At 31.9% G+C, this 18064-nt stretch overlaps 1 protein-coding gene and 1 long non-coding RNA gene across 6 annotated transcripts in view; one reads left to right on the top strand and one right to left on the bottom strand.

The window, feature by feature from the left end:
• LOC123564970 (17-beta-hydroxysteroid dehydrogenase type 6-like) overlaps positions 1–18064 on the bottom strand; it is an 85871-nt gene that overhangs the window by 47724 nt on the left and 20083 nt on the right. Inside the window, exon 1 of one of the 5 annotated variants that reach the window (XM_053537623.1) lies at positions 16343–16526. The exons of 3 other annotated variants lie outside the window; for them this stretch is intronic. In XM_053537623.1, the coding sequence (XP_053393598.1) occupies positions 16343–16511 (169 nt within the window). In that variant the 5' untranslated portion in view covers positions 16512–16526. Of the gene's footprint in view, positions 1–5439; positions 5710–16342; positions 16527–18064 lie in introns of those variants that run through there. One more of the 5 variants, XM_045358916.2, reaches the window with a different exon arrangement.
• On the top strand, positions 779–3073 carry LOC128555384 (uncharacterized). The gene is made up of 3 exons (XR_008370025.1): positions 779–1082; positions 1540–1639; positions 2136–3073. It is a non-coding gene; the product is annotated as an uncharacterized LOC128555384 (long non-coding RNA).

The following is an 18064-nucleotide window of genomic DNA, read 5'->3' as shown; positions in this document are numbered from 1 at the left end:
CTGTCTCAATATTGCCTTGCATCGTCCATTACATGCTTTTACCTTTTGTATCTAGATTTCAAGTAGGTTACAACAAATCTTCATCTAACACAATAGCTGCTTCCGTAGTGAGATTTACATACGGGCGAAGTAATTTTATTTTTACGAGTTTTGATATGATTACGGTATGAATTATTAAAGAAGCGATTGTGAATGATACATGCCCTGTTGATTTAATAGGTACCTTGTTTCAACAAACACAAAGCTGTAGTTGTAAAATGTGTTCATCCAGAAAAGTTCTAGCTCAAGCCGTATTCAGTAGCAGTTATGCATAAATAACTCGATTTATAATGTAACATAAAATGTCCATATAAAATGTTCTAGGGAGATATAAACAGACTGCGTTGATAGCTCACACATATTATTTAATAATGTTAGCAGATGAAATAATTCTCTTTTGTTTAGCAGAATCGAAACTTATTTATAAGACTTTCTAGAAAGTATGCAAACAGTGGAACTTAATCCAATTTGATAGCTACTGTATGAGTCAGATATTCCGTAATGGATTTTTCACTTTCGATATAAAAATGAGGATTCGGTATATCCCATATTAAAAGGAAATGTAAGAAGGGAATGCTTGTGTTTTATAATGTATGTGAACTGTTCATATTGTAGGAAAGCAGTGTTCGGGCTGGGATTCTAATGGACGTAAACTTGTTAAACCCGACTTGTATAGCATGCATGAAAGGGAAATAATGTGATACAGTACAACCTCTCCAGAGGGGTCCTCTCTTAAGCAAAAACCTCTCTATAACAACATCATCAAAATTTCCCTAAGCTGAATATTTGTATCCCCCAAAGGGTGTTGCTCTACAGAGGTTGTACGTAAAAATTAAGCTTATTGTAGTTGAGTAAAAATGACATGTTAAAAGGAAATGTAGACATAGTACTAGAGCCGATTTACGCAATCGAATACCGCCGGAAGTAGAACATTTATGTCAACACCGGTTTCGTATTTTCACGTGAAAACGACCGAAAACTGAGAAGTTATCAACAAATTATAAGTTTCCGGGTACCATGAGGATTTTTCATGCATTTAAACGGTAAGTATAATGTTTATGGATTATTCAATACAGTATGAAAGTAAACTGTTACGCTTTAAATGGAAATTATGAAAGAAAAGTCGATAAGAAAATATTGACTTTCTACTTTCACTTTCATTGTCGTTTTTTAAATTGCCCAAAAATGTTCTTTCTGTTAATTTGTTTTTTCTTGTTTTTTGATTGTAGATACATAACCCTATAGCAAATTATTGTGTGAAATGACAGCTTATTTAAAGCATCTGTGATTAACTGGGCCTAAGTTTACCGATTTTTTTTTTAGGATGACTTTTGACCTTATAATAGCTTATAGTCTGTTCTATGTACTTTAGCTGTAGTCAGAACAGAATGTAATTGAGACAAAATGAATTTTCAAAATAAACTGTTGCAAATTGTAGGAAGAGAATGACATGATATATTTATTATAAGTTATTGAAATATTATAATTACCTCATTTCAGACAGAAGTACAAGCGAACAGATGACACATTAAAGTGGCTGCAGAAGCTTGAAAAGTTAGATAGAGCAGGGGCAGTCAAAACTGTGGGATAATACTTCTATGTAATTTCTTTTTAAAGGCAATTTATACAGGATGGAAGGGTATCTCATACAATTTACATGTAGTTTTATCTCTCTTTATGATGTTGAGAGTAAACAAGTCAGTGACATCTAATTAACACAGTAAACTATTGACAGTTGATATATATATTAGACAGCATTTGATAAAATGCAATTGCCTATCAATATTAAAAAGAGCAAACAGTTGACAATTAACAGGCAGGTCATTCTTTTAAATGACACCATAAATAAACTTTCATAATTTGTTTTTCTTCCATCTTCTGGATTTAGACTGGAAGCCATTCCAAACTATGAACTGGTAAATTATATAAGGAGTCATGTAATGATTATGGATGGGATACATTATACGTTAATGGACAATAATAATTTGAAATAATAATATTTTTAAGGTCAAGGTGTTAAGGTGATTTTATAAAGATGGTGTTCTGGTTTTTGCATGACGAGTCTTTTAACATATTTTATCATTTATATATTTCAGGGTGTCAAACATGTCTAGTCTAGCCGCCATAGCATAAAGGTATACATAGGTGGGAGACATGTTTTGTCATAAAAATACCTAAAACACCTTTCACTTTGTTAATGAAAAAAATGTATTAAACTTCTTACAATTGCAAACTGTAATAATTAAACATTAAATGCACTAGTTACATAACTGCATTTGGCTTTTTTCATAATTATTGCCCTTTTCTTACCATAGCAATATTTTGTGTAACATGTTACCTCATTAAGCATCATAAGATCAGAAAGTTCTATGACTCAGAAATGTTGGCCCTTTTGTACTTGTCATGAGTATGTTTTCAGCATTTTATATTGTCATTACTTTTTGTTGTGCGAGTTTACGGAAATGAAGACTTAGTTGTCCAAATGGTGTGCCTGTGCCTGTCCTGATTTGTTTGTTTGGACAATATATTATTGATTAGTCTTCACGAAACTTTGCAGGTTAATTTCCTTAAGTTCCCTGTCAACTTTGATAGTGGCATGGTTACTTTAAAAGTGATGTTACAAACGTTTTGTATTTCAGATTTTATATTACATTACATGCTACTGGTCTTTAGCAGCCTTTATAAAACTTTCATAAAAGTTTCCAAAAATGTATTTTGATATGAACTGGCATTATTCAAACATTAAGAAGTAGTACTATAAGGCAACATTTGACCTCTTTTCCAGTACTTTTTGATTTTCTCTGTTACTATCAAGATGCCTTTTCCTAGAAATTGGTTGGCTTATTTTTTATGATCTTACGTTTTTAATGAATTGTAGCTATATGTTCTTTTTCTCATGAAAATGTCCATTTTTATATAATTCATATTTTTTACTGTCAACAAAGTGCAATACCACATACTTATCACTTTCATTAACATACTTGTACTATTTTCATAAAACGTTATATAAATCATTATATTTCATATAAACAGAATGAAATAAATATTTAAGAACATCAGTGTTTTCTTTGATTGCTACATGAAACAGACCATAGGTCAATTTAGGGTCAATTCTGACACTTTATATGCAAATTGATAAGGGAGATAATTTGTACTGTCTTAAGTAACCAATATTTAGTTACACAGTTACCTTCCCTTTACACAGGTAGGACTATTTGTTGTTGATCATCTTTTGAACATTACTCCATTACTGATGACAGAACATTGAAAACAAAAGTTGTTGTATCATGCAATGGCATCATATATGACAATATTTACTTTTTTATTTCATTTTTTAAATATTCTTTAAATTAGGTACAATGCCTAGGAAATGTACCGCCCCGATAGCCTAGTGGTAGAGCTCTGCTTCGAGTGCGGGAGGTCGTGGCCGCGTCATACCAAAAACGTTAAAATGGTACCAGTAGCTCCCTTGCTTGGCCCTCAGCATTAAAAGGGAAACAGGCTTCTCTCATACCCTCGTGGCGGTGGATTCCACCAGGAATGAGGTGTCGAGAGTGATTAATATAAGTTGTAGAACTTGCTTCAAAATCGACCTTAAATAAATTAGTATAAATTAAAAATGACATCATAGTCACTATGTTTTTGACGTTTCAGAGAGGATAAGCGTTCAGTGTTGTGCTTTTGTCAAAATGTGCAAAGAAATAAAGAAATAAGAAATTGTTCTTTCGTGTGTGTGTGTGTTTTTTTTTTTTTTTTTTTTTTAAGTCATTTTGAAATGATTGATGAATTTATAAGTCTCATATGATTAAAGGTAACAAATATTTTACAATCAGGCATTCTTTTCAAAAAAAAATACACAACACAAACTGTTCTTTGTTACATTTCGATACATCCGATATGTTTTAACTACTTGAAATTATCTTGAGATTGATATTTTCTCGGTGAATGGCATGATTCTGGAACGAGCATTCTGTCAGAGATAATATCCCAGGGAAATCAAGAGATAAAACAATGCTACTCTAAGTAAGCTACAATCGTAGGAACAGCTGTTATTTACTTCATACCTCATCCATAAGTTATTTTGCAAACCGTTTTCAACATGAGGAGCAATAAAATTATAACTTAATAGAATTTGCCTGTGCAGTGTAATATTATTTGTATTGTTTCTATTGTTTGTGCTAAAACCTAAAAGCGTATTCGATCTTACTCTAAAATATTTGTATTCTTTTGTGAGGAAAAAGGAGCACTTGGCAAAGTTTACACTACACTCTTACAGGCAATTCAAGGAAAAATATTAAGTGCAGTTAAAAATAGACTTAATTACGTGCAAGTTGTAAAACGAGTAAAAGCTGAGTATTTAACTTTCATGTTTATTTATGCATTATTATAACAAATTTCATACATTCAACGAATCATTTAATAAGTTATCAGTAATATCAGATTATCATGCTATAACAAGGTAGACTGAATGCCGTTGAAGTATCCGCGAACATGGGACTTCGAACCAGGGGATCAATCCATGTCCGTATAAAACAGTATACTATAATGTAAGCTCCCTTTCTTGGCACTCCGTATTTCAGAGAGTTGCATAGTTTTCAGTATTACCTTAAACCGATATTCATGGTATTAGCATAAATATGACATCGAAATAATATTTGCATTGTCTTAATTAACCACAAAATAATTCAGATTTCTTACATTATGTGCTTAAGACATAAACTATCAATTTCCGGATTGATTTGACCTAATCCTATTCTTATAACACGACGAACATTGTTAGTGGTTAAGTAGGTTAAAAAAACACGGGGAAAATACATATTCGCAGTTTTGATAACCACCAGACTTTGCAAATGAGTACTAAAATTTCGAGATGGCTGTCACATGACCGCTACACTATATCTCTCATACAGTAGCAGCATTTGTATCAATGTTATAAACCGATTTCATACCTGCAAATGCATGGTCATTAAATATTTTCAGTATATCGAATATATTACTATATTATAACTTTGAATAGAATGGTATATATAACTAACCTTCTATGAAATGAAATAATAATTGTTTAAAGCTGAAGTAAAATAATATAAAAAAATTAAATTTAAAAAGAACTAATATGAACCAATAGGAACAGGAATCATAAACAGTAAATTGCAGAATGTGTGTCTCGAAAAAGAAAATTCTCAGCGTCAGACTAAAAAATTAAATGATTTAATTCTTTTTAACTGAATTATTAAACAAATGCACACGTGTTTCCATTTTCCGTCAATACCTAAACAAAACCCAGGACAAAAAAGGTGGTGGACAATATATGAGCGTTTGATATTTTGTCATGTTGTATTAAAACACTTCATAATATATGTAGCCTAGCATGGAATAAAGTAAAGTTTTCAGCTCCATTACCTGTGATGAATACGGCCTTGTTTGCAGCATCCACTTCTATCCGTTTCTCCGGGTACAGAAATAACACAAGAACTGCTAATGCAGCTCCAAAAAGAGCGGCGAAATTATATCCTAAAACAAACACAGATACACTCACAATCCCTACAGCGGCTTCAATCGCCACTTTAATCATGATTAAAATATTAACTTACGCAGAGAATACTGCTGATTTCTCTCTAAAGAAATATTTACATTTTATATCATATAGATATCCACACATCTCGAACTAGGTAAACATGTTTTAACTGTTTAAGATTTTGTACAAGATAAAGGATATATATACAAACAGTATTTCTGTGCGACAAAACGCTACATTCCTATTAATTTTCAATGAGAACCAATTTATTCGGACGAAGTCATATGATATCTATTAATGCTCCATTGAACAAAATTAATTTAGAAATGGTGAATTTATACTTCAGTTTTCGCCTCAACTTAAATAACATAAATGACATGAAATTTCTTTCTATAGTTTCCCCCCTGTGAAACGTTTATCAATGTAGTTATCGTATAAAAACGTTTTACAATGATAACACTTTAATGGTAGACAAATTAATATTTGTTTCGTAGGTAGATTTCTTCATATCCGGCCACTGTTGCTGTACATGTATATGCAATAAGAAATAAGTATCGTGTTATGCCGGAGAACAATAAAAAGTACTCCAAGTTTCTCTTCCTTGAATGAATAAGAATTATATATTATAAAAATTTCCTATAACTAGGTCAAATGCATAACTGAGTTACGTCTAAAAAACAGCAGACTGTAAATGTTCCCTATATAGACTTTGACATCATAAAGTTAAGAATGTTCATTAAGAAGATATCAACATCTTAAATGTCACGAAAGGGCAGCAAAAACCAGCTGATTGTTAATAGAGTGATACGTACTTATCTTGACATATGTACATATCATGTATACTAGGTGGGCCGGTGGTCTAGTGGTAACAAGTTTGACTGTCAATTCAGAGTTCCGGGGTTCAAATCCCGGTCCAGGCACTAAAAATGTCTGAGATGCTCTTGAGTGTCCCCACCTTAAAGGCATGTACCAGTTCTTCCCAGGAAAGACGGCTTCGCGTGTATCGGTGCTATACATTGGGAACGTTAAAGAACCAGACTGTCTATTCGCAAAGAGCTAGGCTAAGTTAGCCGGACAGGCCTGTATCTAAAAAGGAGTTCTCTCTATCTGTACTGGGGGCTTTATCTCGCTGTAAAGCGTCTTTGGACGTGTATAAATCCGGTATTATAATAATAATTGTAAAATAATATCAGAGAGTCACTTATCTTTCATGTGTTCATGAACGATGTTAGATGAACTTGTTTCTTGGCTACATAACTTATTTACTTTGTTAAGATTACTTTCAATTTGCGATAGGATACCTAGAATCAGTACTTCAGCCAAAAACGTCAGTGCAGCATTAAAATGTGATTTCCTGTGGTCCCTAGCTGACACTTCGTAAACCGAAAAGTTCTCTCTGACATTAAATTGTGGCAAAGACCTGTTTTACGCGTGTTAATTTATGTTAACTGAAACCTGGATATAAAATATGCCGGATGCTATTAACTGTTTGATCAGCATAAAGATGAGCATAAATTAAACATTCCGATACGAAAGCAATGTAAATATGAATCGAGGATAGGACTTCCCCACATTGACTGAATTGTTTTATTACCAGATAAAATCTAAAGATAAATCTTGTTTTAGGTTAAATCTAGAAAACACCTTTACCGTTGATCAGTTAAATCACCATTTCATTCCCGTGTTTAAATTTTTAAGACCCGACGTAGTATAAAATGAAGTTGTATTTTGATTCAATTAACAAAGTGGATTTCGAGGTGTCCTAAAATATCCGTTATACTGACACTTTTTAATTTGTTGACAAACCTTGAACGATCCAACATGTTAAAGTTTTTCTCGCAAAGGGTATAAATTTCCTCCTGTATGAGAATGAACATAAGTGAAACTGCGAATCAGAGATTCGCAAAGGTTCACCAATCTTATGAAAAGTGTAAATAGACTATAACAGCCTGCGATCAGTGAAAGCGCCGTTCGTTCTGCTACCTTTGCTTCCTTAATTTGTTTCTGTAAGAATTAAATTTCATATATTCGATATTTCTTGTCAGAAAATATATGGGTAATAAACAATTATGTCATGACGCAGTCAAAACTATTCTCTCTCCCTTGCTATCAGGAACGGCAATGATAACAGTGGACTTGGCAACATTCACACAGTGATCCCCACTAACGGAAAAATGATTAGCACTAATGTCATAACTGCATACTGTTTTGGGTCAGACAGTACAAGAGACAAGGAACTACCGGATAATACCAAAGATCCGTTTCTGTGGTACAATGATTTGTTTACCTAGGGTCTCGTTCACACTGGATTTACGATACAATGATTTGTTCGGAATAATTTTTTCACATTTTATTTTAAGTGAGCATATAATATGTGTCTTTATTAGTACATTATATCAAAAGAACAAAACAATGTTGTTCTAATGGTCATTGTGATTGTTGGATCTATTCATAAATTTTCCAAATTTATTTGTTAAAAACGACAATCATCTTGTTTCAATGGCATCATAAAACAAAAATATCGATTTGATTTAATTTTGGATGTGCAATGTATATTGCAAAAACATGTATATAATTCTGAAAAATAAAACACCTCTACCTTTTCCACCTCGAACAAAAGAAACTACGAAATTAAAAGAGATATTTAAAAGTTTTTCAATAATTTTGAAAATTCTTTCAGCGATATGAACGCTTGTGCGATGACCTTCCTTTCAAATCACTATTCAGAGGCTAGTAAAATATACTATATAGGTGAAAGCAAAACAAAACATACAAAAAAATGTCAGCTTTTTCGACATTGTCAAAAATGCTCGATCCAAATGATTTCAGTTGAATGAAATACCGTGTATCTCAACATTCAACTGCCAGTTTAAAGCAAAATATCATTTTCCTGTCTCCATATTCATATGCATTGTCCATTACATTTTTTACCGTCTGTATCTAGTTTTCCAGTGAAATGCAATAAATTTTCATCTGACATCTGTACTCAGAATTAAACTGTTACTACATACTTCAAGAGTTTACTATGATTACGTTATGAATTATTAATAAAGAAGCGTTTGTGAATGATACATGCTCTATTTATTTATTAGGTACGTACCTTGTTTCAACAAACTCAAAGCTGTAGTTGTTAAAAGGGTTCATCCACAAGTCGTATTCAATAGCAGTTGACGTCATTTTTAATGCAACATAAAATGAACATACTATGTTACCTTAATTTGATGGTTAACCGATGAAATAATTCTCTTTTGTTTTGAAGAATCGAAACTTAATCAGTGGAACTCGCTCCAATTTAATAACTACTGTCTGAGTCAGATATTCCGTAATGGACTTTTCACTTTAGGTATCAATGTATTTAAGAATCATATGCTATTTTTGTGCGTTTATACTGCTAGCGATTCTTGGATGATTTGCAAGAAGTCCCAATGCGGTCACGGGTATAAACCACTTTTGACTTCTTGTAAATCTATGAATGTGTTTGACATTTCAGAGGACAAGCGTTTAGCCTTATGCTTTTGTCAAAATAAGCAAAGGTGTAAGAACTCGTTTTATCGTTGTGTCCTAAATTTACTTGCGCAGTCATTTTAAAATGATTAATAAATTTATAAGTACCATGATTCAACCTATCCAGTATTTTATCGCAAGAGCATTCTTTTCAAAATAGAAATACACCAAATCAACTTCATTACAATTCGATAATCAGATATGTTATTAACTACTCGATATTATCTTAAGAATGATATTTACCAAGCAAATGGCATTATTCTGGAGCCAACGTTCTGTCAGAGATGATATAGTATGGAAGTCAATGAAATGTATTTCAAGAAATAAAACAATGTTACTCTAAGTAAGCAACAATCGTAGGAACAACTGTTATTTTACTTCATATCACCTTCATAAGTTATTTTGCAAACCGTTTTCAACATAAATAGTAATAAAAGTATACTTTAAAAAGTAGAAATTACGTGTACATAGTAATATCATTTGTATTATTTCTATTTTTTTCCTGTGTACACTTAAAAGCATATTCGATTAGGTACATGTTTTAACTGTTTAAGATTTTGTGCACGATATTATATACATATACAAACAATATTCTGTGCGACAACACTCAATATTCATATTAAATTGTCGCAGTAAAACATGAAGATATGTTTTGTCTCAACAAAGTGGATTTCGAGGTGAAAAAATATCCTTTATATTGACACTTTATAATTTGTTGGCAAACTTATGAACGATCCAGCATGTTATTTTTTTTTCTCGCAAAGGGTACATATTTCTTGTATGAGAATGGTCATAGTCTAAACTGTTGTCCTGAACGACAAATTGGTTCCTGCGCATCAGAGATTCGCGAAGGTTCGCCAATATCATTAAACGTGTTAATAGACTAATAGACTGCGATCGGAACAGTGATAGCAAATCGATTAAAACGCGTCTTGGATAAACTTACCCATCAAGATCAAAAAGGTTTCGTAGCCGGTAGATTTATTGGGGAAAACATCAGACTTATTTATGATATCATGTTTGAAACTAACTCTCAAAACATACCTGGCTTGCTGCTCTCCATAGATTTTCAGCAAGCATTTGACTTATCTCATGGGCATTTATACATAAAACTTTAGATTTCTTTAATTTTGGGAACTCATTTAAGAAGTGGATACGTTTATTTCAAAATGGGAGTGAAACATGCATTTTACAAAATGGTCACCTGTCTGATTTTTTCTTCCTTGAAAGGGGTTGCAGACAAGGAGACCCAATTTCTCCTTACTTATTTATTTTATGTTCTGAGATATTAGGGCTAATGATCAGACGAAATAACAGTATTGTAGGTATTAATTTGCAGTATAAACAATACAAAATCAGTCAATATGCTGATGACACCCAGATGTTTTTAAACGGATCCGAAGAATCGCTAAGACACTGTTTGATAACACTTAATAACTTTTATACAATGTCATGTTTAAAAATAAACATTGATAAAACAAGAGCCTACTGGATAGGTTCATTAAGAAACTCTGCACTTAAGTTATGCACTGATCAACCATTAGATTGGAGTCAAGAACCCATTAAAATACTTGGTGTCCGTTTCTCTGCAAATGTTTATGATATTTGGAATCTGAATGCACCTGAAAATTTGCTGAAGTGTAGGAACATCCTTAGTGTATGGTCAAAAAGAAAACTTACCCTTTTCGGAAGAAAATCCCTCGTCTTATCTAAGTTCGTTTACATATTTATATCACTCCCCGATCCCTCGGATGAATTTATTAAACAATTAGAAACTATTGCCTATAACTTTTTATGGAATAACGGACCAGATAAAATAAGAAGAGTAAACGCGGTCAAAAATATAGAATCCGGAGGACTGAGAATGGTAAACATCAAAGCTTTTATTTTAAGTCTTAAAATTAATTGGATAAGAAGATTAGCTATTTTTAACTGTGATACATGGAACTCTCTTTTGACAGTTTCATTTGATAAGATTATTTCTTTAGGTTCGCAATATTCAAAAATATTCGCTATGGAAATACAAAATCCTTTCCGGCGAAATGTTCTTAATAGCTGGGGTAAATTTATTGAATGCTGTGAAATCAGCAACTTAGAAGACATTCTGTTCTCACCTTTATGGTATAACCACAACTTTAGAAATAAAACGGAATACACTGAGAATTGGTATCGTAATAATATCGTATATGTAATAGATTTACTTGATAATGAGGGAATGTTCTTGAATTAAGAAAGTCTAAAAAACAATTACACAATAAATGGAACCTTTTTAGATTTACATCGTATCATTTCAAATATACCCATAGATTGGGAAAACAAAATAAGGCAAAACGCAAATGATATTATTCAGTATAACAATAATATGTATTTAAATCCTTACCTAAAAAAGTTGATTGAAGAAAAGAAAGGGAGCCGTAGTTTTTATGATACATTTGTCGATACTAAAAGTATATTGGTACTAAATAAATGGATACAAACAATGGGAATTACCGTGTCAGAGTTTAAGGAATACTTTAAAAATCTACAGACAATAAAAGAAGTATAGCTAAAAGATTTTAGTTTAAAATAAATCAACACATACTTGTTACAAACACCTTTTTATATGTCATTAAAAAAGGCGACAGTAATATATGTTCCTACTGTAAAAATCAGAGAGAAACGATTGAACATTTATTCAATCTATGCCCATATGTTCAAAATTAGTTAATAGAAGTGAAAAAACTGGATAGAAAATGAAATAGTCTTAGATATACAAGAAAAGCAATTCCTTTTCTCATATGCTAAAGAATACCATAAAGGAAATTTTATATCATTGCTACTTAAATACTACATTTATAAGTCGAAGTTTAAAGAAAATTGTGCACAGTATCTAAATATTTCATTGTTTATTCAATATTTAAAACAAAAATTCATAACACTGAAATATATAGCTAAACTTAACAAAGAGTATCAAAAGTTTGAAAAAAAAATGGTCAAAATTTGTCCAAAAACTGAATATATGACCAAACCTTAATACGTAGAATTACAGATTTGTATAAAAAACACATTCGCTACTTTTCAAATTACCCGCATCTAATGAAAAATAAAGGGTTTATAATTGGCGATAGCAGGAAAAGGTACCCTTTTATGTTTTTTTTATCTTCTTAATTCTTTTTTTTTTTTTTGGTCAGTAGCTATTTTTTCTTTCTGTTTTTTTTTTTTTTTTTTTCAGGAAAACTTTTTTGAGGTCCATTTGAGGGCCACTTCCAAAAAAAAATCCCTTTTATCTGAGAAATTCCAACATGTATTGTTTTGTTTTAATATCTAGTAAATCGAGATTGCATATATGCATTTACTGTGTATGTACATGTGTTTGCTGGAGTTTAAAAAATATACATTGTTGTACTATATAATTTTATATCGTATTTATACATACTGTAAGGTTCAAAATAAATATTGTTGTACTATATAATTTCATATTGTATTCATAGATATTGTAAGGTTAATAGGTGGATGGCTCTCCGACCCCTATTATACCATTTTACGGGGATAATAAACGGGGTTACCATCTGGGCCTCAAAAAAAAAATAGACTGCGATCGGTGGAAGCGCCGTTCTTATGCTACCAGTGATTCCTCAAATTGGTTTCTATAAGAATTTGATTTCATTTCATATATTCGATTTTTTTTTCAGAAATTAAATGGGCACATTGTAAAAACATTTATGTCATGACGCTGTGAAAACTATTCTCTCACCCATAGTATCAGGAACGGCAATGATAACAGAGGACATCTGGCAACATTTACAAAGTCATTCCCGGTAGCGGAAAATGATTTTGAATGTTACACAAGCACCAATGTCATAACTGCATACTGTTTTGGGTCAGACAGTACAAGAGATCAGGAAGTATCGGATAATACGACAGATCCGTGTCTGTGATACAATGATTTGTTTACCTAGGGTTCACACTGGATTTACAATACAATGATTTGTTTACCTAGGGTTCACACTGGATTTACGATGCAATGATTTGTTTACCTAGGGTTCACACTGGATTTACGATGCAATGATTTGTTTACCTAGGGTTCACACTGGATTTACGATGCAATGATTTGTTTACCTAGGGTTCACACTGGATTTACGATGCAATGATTTGTTTACCTAGGGTTCACACTGGATTTACGATGCAATGATTTGTTCGGAAATATTTTTTTAACATTTTTTATTTTAAGTGAGCACATAATGTGTGTCTTTATTAATACATTATATTAAAGGAGCAAAGTAATGTTGTTCTAAGTAATGGTCACAGTGTTTGTTTGATCTCTTTATAATTGTTTCAACTTTATTTGTAAAAAAATGACTGCCATTTTGTTTCAGCGTAAAAAAAAAGTTGATTTCATTTAATTTTAGATCTGCAGTGTAAATTGCAAAAACATGTATATAATTCTGATAAAAAAACTCTATATTTTCTACGTCGAACAAAAGAAACTACGAAATTGAAAGAGATATTTAAAAGGTTTCTTTTTATAAATCAATAAATTCATTTACGCCAAAGACACTAAAATAGAAGCCCCGAGTGCAGCAATTTTCTTAAATTTCAAACTAACATAATGTTTTTCAATACTTTTGAAATATGAATGTTTGCACGCTGACTTTCATTTCAAATCACTTCTGCGAGCTTTTCGTTATGTGCTAAAAATTTTATATTGCAAAACAGACTAAGTTGAAAGCAAAAAATACACACACACAAATTGTCATCAATTACGACATTGTCAAAAACGCTCGATACAAATGATTTGAGTTAATTGAAATATTGTGTATCTCATCATTCAACTGCCAGTTCAAAGCAAGACATCAGTTTTCTGTCTCTATATTCTACTGCATTGTCCATTACATGCTTTTACCGTCTGCGTCTAGTTTTCCAGTGAAATGCAATAAATTTTCACCTGACACAATAGCTGCCGTAATGAGAATCAAACTATAACTACATACGGGCGCAATTATTTGATTCTTTACGAGTTTACCATGACTACGCTATGAATTTTTAATAAAGAAGCGTTTGTGAATGATACATGCTCTATTTATTTAATAGGTACCTTGTTTCAACAAACACAAAGCTGTAGCTGTAAAAAGGGTTTATCCAGAAAAGTTCGAGCTCAAGTCGTATTCAATAGCAGTTTAGCGTCATTTTTAACGCACCATAAAATGTCCATATAAAATGCTCTGGAGAGATATATACAGACTGCGTTACCTTAATTGTATAGCTCATATACTGAATTTGATAAATATTGTTAGCTGGTGAAATAATTCTCTTATACGGGTATAAACCACACAGGGACTTCTTACAAATCCATGAATCACGCTTCTTGAATGATTTGCATGAAGTCCCAATGTGGTAACGGGTATAAACTACTTTTGGCTTCTTGCAAATCCATGAATGTGTTTGACATTTCAGAGGAGGACAATTGTCAAAATAAGCAAAGGTGTAAGAAATTGTTTTATCGTTTTGTTCTACATTTTCTGGCGCAGTCATTTTAAAGAAAGAAAGAAATACATACACCAAATAAACTGTTCTTCATTACAATTCGATACAACGGATATGTTATTATCTGTATTAATTATCTTAATAATGATATTTACCCAGCTTATGACATGTTTCTGGAACCAACGTTCTGTCAGCGAAAATATCGCATTGAAGTCAATGAAATGTATTTCAAGAGATAAAACTAAACATACATAGTAATCAAGTTATACCTTAAAAAGTAGAAATTACCACTACAAAGCAATATCATTTGTATTGTTTCTATTTTTTACTGTGTACACTTAAAAGCGTGTTCGAGTTTTAATCTGCAATAACTTTATCATTTTGTGAGAACAAGAACCACTTGGCAGAGTTTACAATACACTCTTACAGCAATTCAGCGAAGGTCGTTAAGTGCAACTAAAACACACTTAATTAGCGGGCAAGTTGTAAAACGAGCAAAAGCTGACTATTTAACTTTCATATTTATTTATGTCTTATTACTTCTGCTGAAAATATACAGATTTCATACATCTAACGAACCATTAAGTAAGTTATCATTCATTAATAACAGACTATCTATCATGCTATAATCACGCACACTGAATGTCATTTAATGAATACGAACATGGGACTTTGAAACATTCACAAAAATTATATATATTTTAAAGAGAATGCATAAATATCAAAACGCTAACCAGTATGATGGTCTGCGGGACTTTACTATTCCTTTATGAAAAATTATCTAATACCAACATTCAATGATTAAATACTTTAGATCCGACAATTTATTTTTATTAAATTCAATGTTAATGATGCTGGTGTTATTGCCCTTGTTCATGTTTTCAGTGATGTTTGTTTATCTCATCAGCTAAGCTCAGTGGCAAAGTGTCGGCATTTAATGTGGGAGGCCTAGGGGTTTAATCCCTGGCTGTATATCATGGAATACATTAATGTAAACTCCCTTCCTTGGAACTCCGTTTTTCAAAAGTTGCGTACTTTTAAGTATCACTGTAAACTAATATTCATTGTATTAATATGAAAATGACATCGAACTAATATTTGCATTAACTTAATTAACCACAAAACAATTAAGATTTCTTATATTATGTGCTTAAAAACTTAAGTATCAATTTCCGGATTGATTTGACCTAATTCTTATAAGACGATATAAATTGTTAGCAGTTACGTGGCTTAAAAATACATAGTCGCATTTTTAACTATCATCCGCGTTTGGACAAATTTACAGAAATTAATTAGTGCAATTACGAACATAGTAATTGTACACAATTTAGAGATGACTGTCACATGACAGCCACTCTATAGCTCTCATATAACAGCAGCAACATTTTAGTCGACGTCATAAATCGATTTGATAACTTGCTATGCATAGTCATTATATGTTGTCATTATATCTAACATATAACTAACTTTGTGTAGAATGTAATATATAAGTAACTTTCCATAGAATGAAATAATAGCTGAAGTAAAATTAAATAAAAAATAATGATTAAAAAGAATTAAAATGAACCAATACGAACAGGAATCATAGACAGTAAATGACAGAATATTTGCCTCGAAGAAAACAAATTTCTCAGCATCAGACAAAATAATTAAATAATTTAATTCTTTTTAACTAAATGTACACGTGTTTCCATTTCCCGTCAATATATAAACAAACCCAGGATAAAAAGCGGTGTACAATATACGAGCGTTTAATATTTTGTCATATTGTTGTATCAAAACACTCAGCATGAAATAAAGTACAGTTTTCAACTCCATTACCTGTGATGAATACGGCCTTGTTTGCAGCATCAACTTCTACCCGTCTCTCCGGGTACAGACATGACACAACTGCCAATGCAGCTCCGAAAAGTGCGGCGAAAATGTATCCAAAAACGAACACAGATACACTCACAATCGCCACAGCGGCCGCAATCGCCACTTTAATCATGATTAAAATATGAACGTAGGCAGAGAATACTGCTGATTTCTCTCTAAAGAAATATTTGCATTTTATATCTTATAGCTATCAACATATCATATCTCGAACTATGCAAACATGTTTTAACTGTTTAAGATTTTGTGCAAGATACTATATACGTATACAAACATTATTCTGTGCGACAACACTCTATATTCCTATTAAATTGCCAATGAGAAGTGATTTATTCCGATGAAATCTTCTATAGCCGCCATACGATATATTGAACGAAATTAATTTAGAAATGGTGAATTTATACTTCAGTTTTCGCCTCAGTCTCATAAATGACTAAATGACATGAAATTTCTTCCATGTGAATTGTTTATCGATACAGTTATCGTACTAAAACGTCTTACAGCGGTAACATTTTAATTGTAGACAAAGACAAATGAATATTTGTTTCGTAGATAGATATCTTCATATCCGACCACTGTTGTATACATGTATACGCAATAAAAAGTAAGGTTCGTGTTATGCCAGAGATTCAAATTTCTCTTCCTTGAATTTTTTTAAAATAATTTCCTATCAGGTGGTCCAATTATCTAGTCACTTCATTAAAAAGTTACGTCTAAAGAACACAGAGACAGTAAATGAGAAAAATACTTAGATATCATAACCTTATGAATTCATACTATGAATGTTCATTAAGAAGATTTCAACATCTTAAATGTCATGAAAGGGCAGCAAAAACAATTGATTTTTGATAGAGTAATACTTATCTTGACATATCAAATAGTCACTTATCTTTCGTGTGTTTATGAAAAGTGTTAGATAAATTTGTTTCTTGGCTACATAACCTTTGTTAAGATTACTTTCAATTTACGATAGGCTACCTAGAATCAGTACCTCATCCAACAAGGAAGGTCAGTGCAGCATTAAAATGTGGTACCTAGCTGACACTTCGTAAACCGAGAAGATCACTCTGACACTAAATTGTGGTGAAGACGTGCTTTACGCGTGTTAATTAATGTTGACTGAAACCTGGATATAAAATATGCCGGATGTAATTAACTGTTTGATCAGCATAGATTAAATATTCCTATACGAAACCAGTGTAAATATGAATCGAGGATATGACTTTCCCACCAGTACCGTTCATATTGACTGAATTGTTTTATTACCAGATAAAAACTAAAGATCAATCCTGTATCAGTTTAAATCTAGAAAACACCTTTAGATCACCATTTCATTCCCGTGTTTAACTTTTTATGACCCGACACAGTAAAACATGAAGTTATATTTTGTTTCAATTAACAAAGTGGATATCAAGGTGTCCTAAAATATCCGTTTTACTGACAATCTTTAATTTGTTAAAAACCTTGAACGATTCAACATGTTAAAGGTTATAAATTTCCTGTATGAGAATGAACATAATTTAAACTATTGTCCTGTACGACCAATTGGTTCCTGCGCATCAGAGATTGGCAAAGGTTTTCCAATCTTATGGAAAATGTTAATAGACTAATAGACTGCGATCAATGGCCGTGCTACCAGTGATTCCTTAAATTTGTTTCTGTAAGAAT

Source organism: Mercenaria mercenaria, chromosome 2 (genome assembly GCF_021730395.1).
Source record: "Mercenaria mercenaria strain notata chromosome 2, MADL_Memer_1, whole genome shotgun sequence".
NCBI lineage: Eukaryota > Metazoa > Mollusca > Bivalvia > Venerida > Veneridae > Mercenaria > Mercenaria mercenaria.
This window is presented reverse-complemented; position numbering and strand designations above follow the sequence as displayed.